We start from the raw sequence: 12,187 nt of genomic DNA, 5'->3' as shown, positions 1-12,187 counted from the left end.
ATCAAGCAGACATGATCCTAGTATGGCCCCTAACCTAAAAGATCTAATCTTCTTAGGTTCTTTGCTTGTTTAGCCTCCGTTCGCCTGGATCTCCATCCTCGAACATCCATTGAATTCTCCCACTCGAACCACGATCTCATCCTTTGGCTCTTCAATGGACTCAATTGTACCCTTAACTCTAATTACAAGACTCAACGATTCGCAGATCGAATAAAACTTGAAATTAAATTAATTACATCGGGCACCCATCCGTGCTTAAAAAACAAGATAGAACAATTCTATGGCCATACTAGAACCCGCATTCACATCCATACATACATCATAATATGACATTCATAAAATACCCAAGTATGTATGAGATTCGCTTCCTTAGGTCGAATCTAGGTTTGCTATGTTCTAGATAGCTTTTCGGGAGATACTACCGACATCTCTATGTCTAACGTGCCTTAAGTCTAACTAATGGCTCGTTCGGTTTTATCCTAAAAGATTTTGAAATCGTTTTGGAAAAACTCTGATTCAGGCTTTGGTTGGCCCGGGTCGCTTTCGGAAATAATATGGTCAAAGTTGGAAAAAGAAAATAGAAACCTCCCACTTAAGTCAAGGCCCAAAAGACCCGAGTCTAACTCCAAAGACTTAAGTCAAACTTGGTCAAGGAACCCTTTGACCAGACCCAGTCAAGTCACGGTCAAGGTCCGAACCAAGGTCGGACCCGGATTGGCACGTTTCAGGCCGTGCCAAGTCCCTCGAGTGGACGCTTCCTGGCCCCTAGGCCAGACGCTTCCCAGCCCAACAGACGCGTCCTAGACGCTCTGCCCAAGCCTATGCTACTGGTCTCATCAGACGCGTCCCAGACGCGTTCTGGAAGGAACAGTCCCGGTCGCGTCCGGATTCTCAATCTGAGACGCGTCTGGACTTCTCTGTGGTCGCGTCCTGATGACGCGGCCTCAAATGCCAGACGCTGATCCCTCGGGATCCCTGTCCGAGACGCTCTCGGACTCCCAGTCCGAGACGCTCTCGGACGCGTTTTTCTGTCCGAGAAAAGCTCGGACGCGTCCTTATCCGAGACGCTCTCGGATACCCAGTCCGGGAAGGACTGGGAGGCATCCTGAGCGTCCGCGACTGGCCAGACGCGTCCTGGGACGCGACCTGGTCAGTCCGGCTCCTGGACAGCACCTTGTCTCCTTCCAATTTTCGATTTCTTCCATCCTTTTTGCTGCTGTTTTTTATGAATCTTCATCCAAAAACCAGCAATTTGAAAACTCTATTCAAAAACCATCCTCTTTAAAACTTTCTTTTTGAAAACTCTTTTCAAAAACTCAAAATTTTAAAGTCCTCCCATTGAAACTCTTTCAATTTTCTATCTGATTAAGTCTAAATCTAATTTAAACTAATCGATTTCATGTCTAAATCCCTATTTAAACATAAAATCATCTAATCAATCAAGCTCGAATCTAATTCGACTAGTCAGAGATAGTTTCATGCAACCGACTCGTGATGCCACTGTAGGGTTTTGTGTATCCTATACACTAACTAGTGTTCTAAGCGGAATCTCAAACATCACATGTTTAACACTAGATTGCCCAGGATCGTTATGCATAAACTAATCAATGAACTAGAGAGGGATAAATACCTTAACGCGTTTTTCCCTCGAACCATTCCAATCGCATGCAAAGATCGAGAGCTCCAATTGTAGCTCCTCTACTTGAGACATCGAGTGAATATACTTGCTCTCCCTTCCTTTCAGACTGCTAGGACTTACTAGAAGGTTGAGAAGAACTCTTCTTCTTGACTAGATTGATAGAACGTGAGCTTTTTCTCTATATTCCTCTCTTTCCAATAGCTGTATATTCAGAGAGAGAGAGCTGTATATTTTTCCTTAGAGAAAAATCCACACCTTTTCTGTTCTCAACTGACCCAATATATAGACAAACCCTAATTAGAATCTCATTCAGATTAGGTTTTCTATTTTCGGGTCACAGATAAGGTATTTTGATAATCCCTTTAAGTGTGGCCGGCCAGGGCAGCCCACCATGGGCCTTATGTGGCCGGCCCACTTACTCTGGTCGGCCATCTCATGGCCGGCCCAAAGAGCCTTCTTTCTATCTTGTCCCGAATCTCCAGTCGGACCCTTTCGGCCTTTCCAGTTGAATCCCATCCAACTTTAGCCAGTTCCCGTCTAGTCAATTCTCTCCGATCAAGCTACCACTCTTATGTGTAACCCGTTGTAGGATCCGGTCTATGTTAGCCGCGAATCAACTCCTTGATCCGACGATCGTAGTTGGCTTCTAGCAAAGCATTACGATCCCTAATTGGACCGGACTGGATGATCTTTACGTGTGGTCATCGTTATCCTAACTAACAAATTGATCGCATTGCCACCTTGGTCGAAGGACACTCCTTCGGAAGGACATCTCCTTCAGACCGAACGGATAAATCCTTCACCATGGTCTTTAGAAAAAGAAAGGAAAAAGGTCCGGTTGGGTGATGTTCTCCATTATTGAGAGAACTGGGGTTTGTGAGGGTTTGAAAGGAGAGAATTAAGAGAAAAGGAAGGAAGAACCGACCAATCTTTGGTCGGCCATCATACAAAGATCGGCCAAGCTTGGTCGGCACATCAATAGCTGGCGACGGCTGAGTCATAGCTGAATCTGGCCGGACTTTGAAAAACACAAAGGAGCGTCACAAAGGAGCAATAAGCATCTCGGTTGTTCTTCAAGGCAACTCGGTACATCTGAAGGAGCACGGGACAGGGAAGCTGTTAGCTCGGGACGGCCACAGGATGCGAAGAAGCTGCGGCTCAGGCTCCTTTGGCCAAAGCGGCTTGGACGACTCGGGAAGAAGATGGGTAGGTTCGGCCAAAGCAGCCCGGGCCGCAGCTTCTTCCCGTCCCGTGGCCATCCCGAACTAACAGCTTCCCTATCCTGTGTTCCTTCTGATGTACCGAGTTGTCTTAAAAAACTGTCGAGATGTTGCTTGCTCCTTCGTGATGCTCCTCTGTGTTCTTCAAAGTCCGGCCAGATTCAGCTATAACCGAGTCGTCCCCAGCTACTGATGTGTCGGCCAAGCTTGGCCGGTCTTTGTATGATGGTTGACCAAAGCTTGGCTGGTTCCCCCTTCCTTTTCTTTTCGTTCTCTCCCTTTAAACCCTAGCAAACCCTAGTTCCCTCATAATGAAGAAGATCACCCAATCAGACCTTTTTTCTTTCTTTTTTTAAAGACCATGGACCTTGACTTGGTCTACTTCGTTAGACTATTTTGACTTACCCTCTTAAAGGGAAGTGCTCATAGAATTTCTCCATTTGATCCTTCTTCTTTTTAACTCTTGGGTTTGGGCTTTGATTTAGAAACCAAGGGGGTGCCTCCATCACTTTTTCTACATCCTCTAATTTTTATAAAAGCCCAAAATTCCTCTCGAGTTCTTTCTATCATAACTTTTCCTTCCGAACTCCGATTTGACTTCCGTCTTCGCCATCAGACTCATCATAGACTCCACTTATCATGTGACCTCTGATTTTCATTAAAATGTCCAAAATACCCCTATTTCTCTTTTCGGTCTCTTCCACATGAGATGAAAATGTGAAAAATGCTTCGTTTTATTCCGAATCAAGCACCGTACTCCAAATAAGGTACCTAACAAGAAAAACACAAAAATCATGAGAGATAAAATCTAAACAAACTACCTCATCGAAGTTCAGTGATCTAAATGTGACATTTTCACTCCACATCAACCCACGGTGAACTCTCCATGGTAACGTCTAGTTTCGTAGAGGTCAGAAATTTAAGTAAGAACACGTTATCTTTCACTTCAGTAACTGTGAACTTATTTGGGCCATGAATGACCTTTGAGTTACGTATCATGGCTTGTCCGGCTTCGACTTTCTTAGTGCTTTTTATCCATGCAACTTTTTCATCCTTTATTGTTGACTAGTTTTTGTTGAAGGAAGAAAGTGAAAGAGAGATAAACCCTAATACATGTTTTAGGGTTTTTTTGCTAAGAAGAATGAGAAAGAGATGAATTTCTTTTTTTTTTTTTGTCCAAAATATCAATATCAATTGGGGATATAATTGTCAAAATTTTATGTCAGACCTAAAAAAAACCTCTAATTTGTAGTATCATCAGCTCATTCAGATTCAGACACAAAGTAAAAAAACAAACAACACCTTACATTTGTATTTTATTCATATTTTGTCTCTCAAACAGAGTATCTATAAAGAACTAACAAGTAGTTGTCGCTGGGCCTAAACACAGCACGACAGGTCAACTCTCTCTGTAGATTGAGTTTTGCGATCTCTCTCTCTCTCGGGATTAATAAAAATGGAAGGAAAAGAATCACAAGAGAGAAAATTTGTGTATTCAGTATGGGCAATTCCAACCGAAGATGTAAAAGAGAGGTTGAAGAAGTTAATGGAGGGTTTACGATCAGAATTCGATGGTCCGAAATTCGACCCTCATGTCACTGTCGTCGGAGCTATTAGTCTCACTGAATCTGATGCAATCAAAAAATTCAAATCTTCTTGTGAAAATCTTAAACCCTATACTGCCCGCATAGATTCAGTATCTACAGGATCTTTCTTCTACCAATGTGTTTATCTCCTGCTTCATCCTGATCCTCAGGTATATAATCCCATTCATATCTGTTTTTCATCTTCTTCTTTTTTTTATTGAAAGTTGTAATTCTATTCTAATTTTAATTTGTATTATCTGGAACTCCTTGAGTGCATTTTTAATTAGAATATTTGTTTGTATAATCTGTCAATTCATTTTCTGATATCAATTTGCTTGTATAATTTTATATTAATGCTAGGTTTACCAAATATTTCTCCTAAATAGAGACCCAAAATGGTGAGGAGAAGAATTTTGTGAAATAAGTAGTTTCTTCCATTATACCTCTAGGTAGAAAATACAAATCTATTTGACTAATAAGTTTGAAATTAAATTTTTTTTTTGCATTCAAATTATGAATTTTGTTTGATTACTTTGTTAGTAGAGATTGTGGTGTTTAATTTGTTTTGGGATAGTGATCTAATATGAAATTTCTAACTTGTAGGTGCTGGAAACTAGTCATCATTGCAATGGGCATTTTGGGTACCATAGCGCAACTCGTGAGTTCCAAATTCGATTGTTTCCTTTTGATTGTTTCCTTGTTGCTATATTGCAGACTGTAACAATGAATCTATGACAAATGCGAACCTTTCATTCGTTTCCACTGGATCTGTTTTATGTTGTCAACACTTAAGACATAGTCAAGTATGAGTTATAGTTTTAGTGGGTTATGGATTAGTTAGTCATTACATATTATGGTTAGTACGACAGTTATAGCGATGTGTTAGAGATGGAGTCGAGTTCATTGTTTCTGCCACAAGAATTTTCACTTGGCGCTGACATGAGTTTCTCAAGTCAGTATTTTAGTTAACAAGACTAACCGGTTGAGGAACACTAACGTGTAAAAGTCATTCACTAAGAAAATAGTCGAGCTAGTCTTCTCTAAAATCCCATAGCAATGTGCGTCTAACGTTTATCCGAGCACAAATCGGTGTTTCACGTAGGCTAGCTGCAGTTGTAATAACTTAAAGGAAAACTGTCACCTAGTTATCTACAATTGTTTTTTTTTGGAAATCCCCATAAATTCTACCAATATGCTAATCGGTCCGAATGAAATTTTATTAAATAAAAATAGTTCTCCTTTCCAAAATATTGCCTTAAAAAATTTAGAGGGAAGCTGAAAATTGTAGAAACTTTGAAAACCTTAATTATTTAATTCGTATTACCTACTCCTAGGGGAATATCCTATAAATATCACATTTTTCGAATAAGTCATAGGTTTTTTGCTTTCAGTTTTGGCTTCCCGATATACTTATTTTTTTTTCTTAGACCGAATGCATTAGGTAGCAACAAGTCCAATGCCCAATTAGCCTGATGGTTTCCAATGCACATTTTACTTTAGTGCCAGACATGACTTCTCGATCGAAAAGAGCGTGTGGTTACCTGACCTGGATAGATCCACATGATAGGCCCCAATCAAAGCAATGAAAGAAGTTACTAAAAAAATTCTATTTAGGGCTAAAATAAACCACAACTTAATTAATTTTCTCTCTCCTTTATGCATTGCAGAGACTTAGTTTAAATAACACCTAAACCTAAAACTAACTACCCACTATTACTAATTAACTACCCACATTAATTAAATACCCATTCTAAATAAACTACCCTCATGTTTTTTCAGTTCATCAATACCTTCCCCATGAACTTGAAACTTGTCCTCAAGGTTTACATTGATAAACCAGTCCCTGACTCGGGTAAGTGATCTCCAGTTGAAATTCTTTGGTGTCTCCTTTATCCGTAACGCCAGGGGTGCCTTCTAACAATAGAATATATGGCCCACGACAGTTGTGACCAGGCTTGAATTCTTCATCAAAATTAAAACAAAGTCCTTGCATCCTTCTATTCTGCATTTCGTCCCATGTGAGTCGCTTCATCTGTGCAGTTGCTTTAGGTTTTGTACGGGAAATAAATTCAGCAACATGTTGGTCGGAAGGTTGCATGATTTTCTTCTGTCGTGTAACCTGTTCATCCCTCATTCATGCAAGACTAATGGGTTCCTTTAAGGATTTTGGTTTGGACATCCTAATACCATTAGCAATATCTAGTTTAAGGCCTCCTATGAATGTCCCTACCAAGGCTTTCTGTGTCCACCCTTGAACGCGATTACCTAATCTTTCAAATTCCCTTTGATAGTCACGTAATTTTGTTTAACTCTTGAAAGTGCTTCATCAAAGTTTTCGCTGTAGAACCAAACCTTGCCCATAACTCCTCTTGAAACTTAACCCATGTCATCCATTGTCACCACTTGTTCACCTCACCTTCAAGGTGAAAGGAGGCCAATGCCACCTTTTGTGCTTCAACAGTACTTTGATATTCAAAAAATTGTTCCACTCTTGTGAACCACACTGTAGGATCTTCTCCACAAAATCGAGGAAACTCCAACTTCGTTGTTTTCGACAAGTAAGTTGGTCGGCCTCCTTCTGAATTGTCTTGTGTGTCGTCTCGATTGGAGTGAGAACGACCATTTTGATTGTTGTTCTTGCTGCTGCTAGACATCTCTCTGAGTCTTTGTTTGAGATCAATGCTTCGGATAGCTTACCAATCATTACTTCCATTTGTTTAAGCTTGTTGGTTATACTAAGTTCGACTAGACTCAAGTTTCCTTTTAGTCCTCTAATGAAGCCTCCAAATTTTCAATCCTCTCTTTGTTAGTAGCCATATGAACAATGCTCTGATGCCAATGATAGGTTCCAATCAAAGAAATGAAAGAAGTTACTAAAACAGTTCTATCAGGGTTATAATATACCACAACTTAACTAATTTCCTCTCCCCTTTATGCATTGCAGAGACTTGGTTTAAATAGAAGAAATGTAAAGTTACCACATAACACCTAACCCTAAAAGTGACTACCCACTATTACTAATTAACTACCCACTCCAAAATAACTACTCATGCTAAATAAACTACCCCAATCTCTTTTCAGTTCATCACCACACCCTTCACAAGGTTTCCGAAAACCTTCGAGAAGTGGTAGTATAATCCATATCGATCTTTGGAGCAGCTTTCATATCAATAGGTCAAGATTTCCGACTTTCATTATGAAGTGGATAAATCTTATATGGCTGACTCTCTTGGTCTGCAGAGCTGATATTGTTTCCCTTTTTTTGTTTGCTTACTGGATAATTTTCTCAATGCAGCAACACCCTAAGCATGATTTGTGTTTTGACTATTTGATTCAAATATTAGACACACTTTCATCTTATGTATAATAACCTTGATATGTAAATATGTAAAAGAAAACCGATAATCACAACTAAGTAAATGGAAGGCCCTTAGTTCTGTACATGTTCAGGAGTATTTGTCCCAAAGGCTAAGAGTATATAATATTGGTTAAAAAATTAATAACAAAAGCTAAAATGATGACGAACCAGTTTACAACATATATCAGTCATGTTCTACATATTAGTAAATAAACTTTATTTGGTGCCATTAAATATAATATTATGTTGTTCTGGAGCTGCAGCTTATATGCCACATCTCAGCCTACTTTACGCGGATATCACGGAAGAGGAGAAACAAAGAGCTAAAAAGAAGGCAGAAACTCTTGATGAGAACTTGAGCAGTCTAACCTTCACAATCTCTCGCATAGAGTTGCACAAAACAGACACAGAAGATAAAACCCTCAAGTCGTGGGAAAAAGTGGCTGACTACAATCTTGTCTAGGTTCCAGTCTCCTTAAATGTTCGTAATATTTATTTCTGAACCAGTTTTTGCTATTATAAGGCTACTATTGCAGGTGTTTGTTCTTGTAATTAAGATCTGAAATCTGTTTTGATGTCTGAAATGACTAACTTTATTGTCTGAGTTGGACTGATTCTTTTTCAAGTTTGTTTTTGAGAAATTTGTGTATCCACTTAACTTGGTGTTATTTTGTTTTCCCCTCATGTATGAATGACCGACCATCTTCGTTCTTTTTCTAGTTTGTTTTTGAGAAAATTGTGTATCCACTTAACTTGGTGATTGTTATTTTGTTTTTCCCTCATGTATGAACGACGGACCATCTTCTCTACTTCATGAAATGATGCTTCTAATTATTGCAATGACTTTTTTGCATCTTCCTGATCCATAGGTTATGTTTTCTTAATATGTGAAAAGTCCATTATTATTTCCATGAACACAGTATACGGGAATCATTCTTTAACACAACTTAATTTGTTAATTTATGTTTTCTTAATATGTGAAAAAAAAAATCAATGCACTCAAATATGTAATTTCATAATAAATTTTCGGGCTCTTCTTCATTTCACCCCCTCTCTCTGTGAAGTTTTGAAAATCAACTCTTTTTCTACTAATTCCTAAAAGGCCAGCGCTTTGGGGAAAGATAAATAGTTTCCGGGGTATGAAATTTTAAAGGGAATATGTAGAATTTTAAAGATTTTCCGGGGAAATAAATTTTAAAGGGAAATAAAAAAAAACACTCCACCTCACCTCTTTGCCTTCTTCCATTTGGTCGCCGGCCGGAAAATTTTCCGGCCGGCGACCATGAAGAAAAAAAAAATTCACTCTCTCTCTCTAGAACCCCTTCGCCGGAGTTTCTAGAGAGAGAGAAAAGTGAAATTTTTTTTTTAATGGTCGCCGGCCGGAAAATTTTCCGGCCGGCGACCTAATCGGAGAAGATGGAGGTGAGGTGGAGAGAGAGTGAGGTGAGGTGGAGAGAAAGAGAGCTGAGGTGGAGAAGTATTTTGCTTTCCCCCTAAATAAAATTGTCAAACAAAATTGACCAATTTTTGACCAAGTCTTCACACCCCGGAAACTATTTAGCTTTCCCCAAAGCGCTAGCCTTCCTAAAATCTCAAAAATTTAATTTCATTAGAACTTTTCATTTTTTTTCTCTCGTATATAACACTACTAACTACGTAAACATGTTATCATCAAAAAAAAAAAAAACTAGGTAAACATGTTTCCATTAATTTTCTTTGAATATGAAATGAACCTCTCTCTGTATCAACATCTTAAAATCTCAAATATTTAATTGCTTACGGAATTTCGTTTTTTTTTCTTACAAAGGACTAATACAATAGATACATAGTCATTCTTTCTGTTGTAATACATGCTTACTGCAATAATACATGAGGTAAAGGTTGAACTTTAACATAAGAGAAAAAGGTATTTTTTATATTCTTCTGTTTATTATACTTTAGAGAGAAGAAGATGACATGGAAGAAGTAATTATACATCATCTTATTTGGGGTTAATTCTGTTTTGGTACCAAATTTATGATCAACTTACTGATTTGGCCTCTATAAATGTACGGCAGTTCGATTTTGTCTCCAAGAATCAAAATAATTATAATTTTTCTTGAAACTACTCTTAGGGGCCAAAATAGAATTATTTTCAAAACAATTAAAAACATATAAGGCACATCACCTCCTTATTTCTTCTCCACATCACCTCATCTCCTTATCTCCACCTCACCTCCGGCGAAAGTCGTCGATCAGCAAAAATTCAGGCCGACAACCTAACTCTAATTTTTTCTACCTGTTTCTATTTTTTCATCTGACGAATATTTATGGAGGTCAAAATGATGACTTTGTCACAAGTTAGGGACCAAAATAGAATTAACCCTATTATTTAAAAAGTGTAGAGCAGTCCCATTGGTATGGGTATGCTGGGACCAATGAAACGAGTCAAACATGAACATATTTCTACGCTTAATTGGTAATTTTCTAGGATTTTTGAGGGAGAGAACCAAAATAAGCCCGGTAAATTAGCTTCCGCCCCAGCCCATTTCCAAATTGCGGGAGAGGTCCAAAATGTCAGATTTGCCTGACAATTCCTGTTTCTAAGGGTTATTCCTTCCCTTTTGCCCCTGCCTGCTTCTCCCTTACCTGCCTTAATGGCTGATTGACACGGCAATTAATGAGCCGGATTTGTCTAATCCTTAGCATTAAATGAGGAGAAAATATCTCCAATTTTATTTCCTTCCCTCTCCAATCTGATTTCCTTCCCTTATCTCCCCGCCCAAATCTCTCCTTGATTTTCTTCTTTCTCTCTCTATCCTTTGTTCTCTCTCCTGTAATGCCGCCATTTTCACCCAAATTTTCATCCAAAAATTTGGGTTGAAATTTTCGGTCCCGCTCAAAATCTATTCAACTGTTTCTAGCTCTATTTATAGACAGAAGCTCATCATCTTTTGGAAGACCAACTGTTACTGTTCTTCCACATCAGGTTAGTGATTTTAATGTTCATCATCTTCCTGGCTTGAAGGGAACACTAGTGTTTTGCCTCACTCATCTTCTGCCATGAATACTCCTTAAACAAAAACAAAAACAAAAACAAAAACAAAAACAAAAACAAAAACAAAAACAAAAGCATTTAAACTCATCTTCTAGCCTTGTATGGTATCATTTAATGTTATCATTTTAATGTTCTTAAATCTCATCTTTTAGCCTTCAATGTTATCATTTAATGTTTTTTTTTGGTCCACTGCTCCTTAAAGACAAACAGTTAGACTCTACATTTCATTCATATTTGTTTTGCTTGACTGTCCCTTTCATGTTTCTGCCATGAATACTCCTTAAACAAAAACAAAAACATTTAAACTCATCTACTTGCATTGAATGAAATAATTTCAAGATGATGGATATACTTCCAACAGAGGTCACCAAAATGATGAATATTAGGATCCTTTGAACAACTCCTTCGAAACTAATGATTTACTGTAACACTAGTTCATCCCCCACCAATCAAGTACTTCAAGACACCACCCTTAATGAATCTGTATATTTACTAGTCAGTTTACAGTTTCCTTTTTGTTTTATAGTTGGTTGTACATTTCGTAGTTCCTACTTAGTTATATAGTGTTTGTTCTTGGTCAGTTTTCTGTACATGTTTCCCTACAGTGGCCAAGTTGATCGTACATTGTTCAGTTCCTGTTTTGCAATATGTCTATACTTTCGTTTAGTTAACTTTTGCAGGTTGGAACGTCATATCTCTAATCTTAACACGTCAACTTTGAATCGGTATATTTTCATTCCTTATATGTTCGTTTTTATTGTTCAACTATACTGTACAATTTTACGTTCCTTATCCGTTATCTCGTTCCCTCGTCGTTGGATAGTTTACAGTACATTCTAAAGTTTTCGATCCTTCTCTTATGCAGAATGAACAGAGAAGAAATGGTGTCCCAGTCAAATGAAGAGTCCATTCGTGAACCAGAACGTCAATTCTTCAGTCCCCACCCATCAAGTACTTCAAGATCACCACCCTTAATGAATCGGTATATTTTCATTCCTTATATGTTCGTTTTTATTGTTCCACTATACTGTACAACCTTACGTTCCTTATTCGTTAGCCCGTTCCCTCGTCGTTGGATAGTTTACAGTACATTCTAAAGTTCCCGATCCTTCTCTTATGCAGAATGAACAGAGAAGAAATGGCGTCCCAGTCAAATGAAGAGTCCATTCGTGAACCAGAACGTCAATTCTTCAGTCCCCACCCATCAAGTACTTCAAGATCACCACCCTTAATGAATCGGTATATTTTCATTCCTTATATGTTCGTTTTTATTGTTCCACTATACTGTACAACCTTACGTTCCTTATCCGTTAGCCCGTTCCCTCGTCGTTGGATAGTTTACAGTAC

At 38.5% G+C, this 12,187-nt stretch overlaps 1 protein-coding gene across 1 annotated transcript; it reads left to right on the top strand.

Moving 5' to 3' along the window:
- The first annotated feature begins 4,177 nt into the window (after positions 1–4,177).
- On the top strand, positions 4,178–8,444 carry LOC147557276 (cyclic phosphodiesterase-like). Its single transcript, XM_086658224.1, has 3 exons — positions 4,178–4,615; positions 5,049–5,103; positions 8,067–8,444. The coding sequence occupies exons 1-3, from the start codon at positions 4,316–4,318 to the stop codon at positions 8,264–8,266; spliced, it is 555 nt and encodes a 184-aa protein (XP_086514350.1). The 5' UTR covers positions 4,178–4,315; the 3' UTR covers positions 8,267–8,444.
- The last annotated feature ends 3,743 nt before the right edge of the window (positions 8,445–12,187 follow it).

The sequence above is a fragment of the Eschscholzia californica genome, unplaced genomic scaffold, assembly GCF_041429995.1.
Source record: "Eschscholzia californica isolate CP2 unplaced genomic scaffold, dmEscCali1.0.p SCAF_2, whole genome shotgun sequence".
Taxonomy (NCBI): Eukaryota; Viridiplantae; Streptophyta; class Magnoliopsida; order Ranunculales; family Papaveraceae; genus Eschscholzia; species Eschscholzia californica.
The sequence above is the reverse complement of the archived record's forward strand: the minus strand, read 5'-3'. Positions and strand labels throughout refer to the sequence as shown.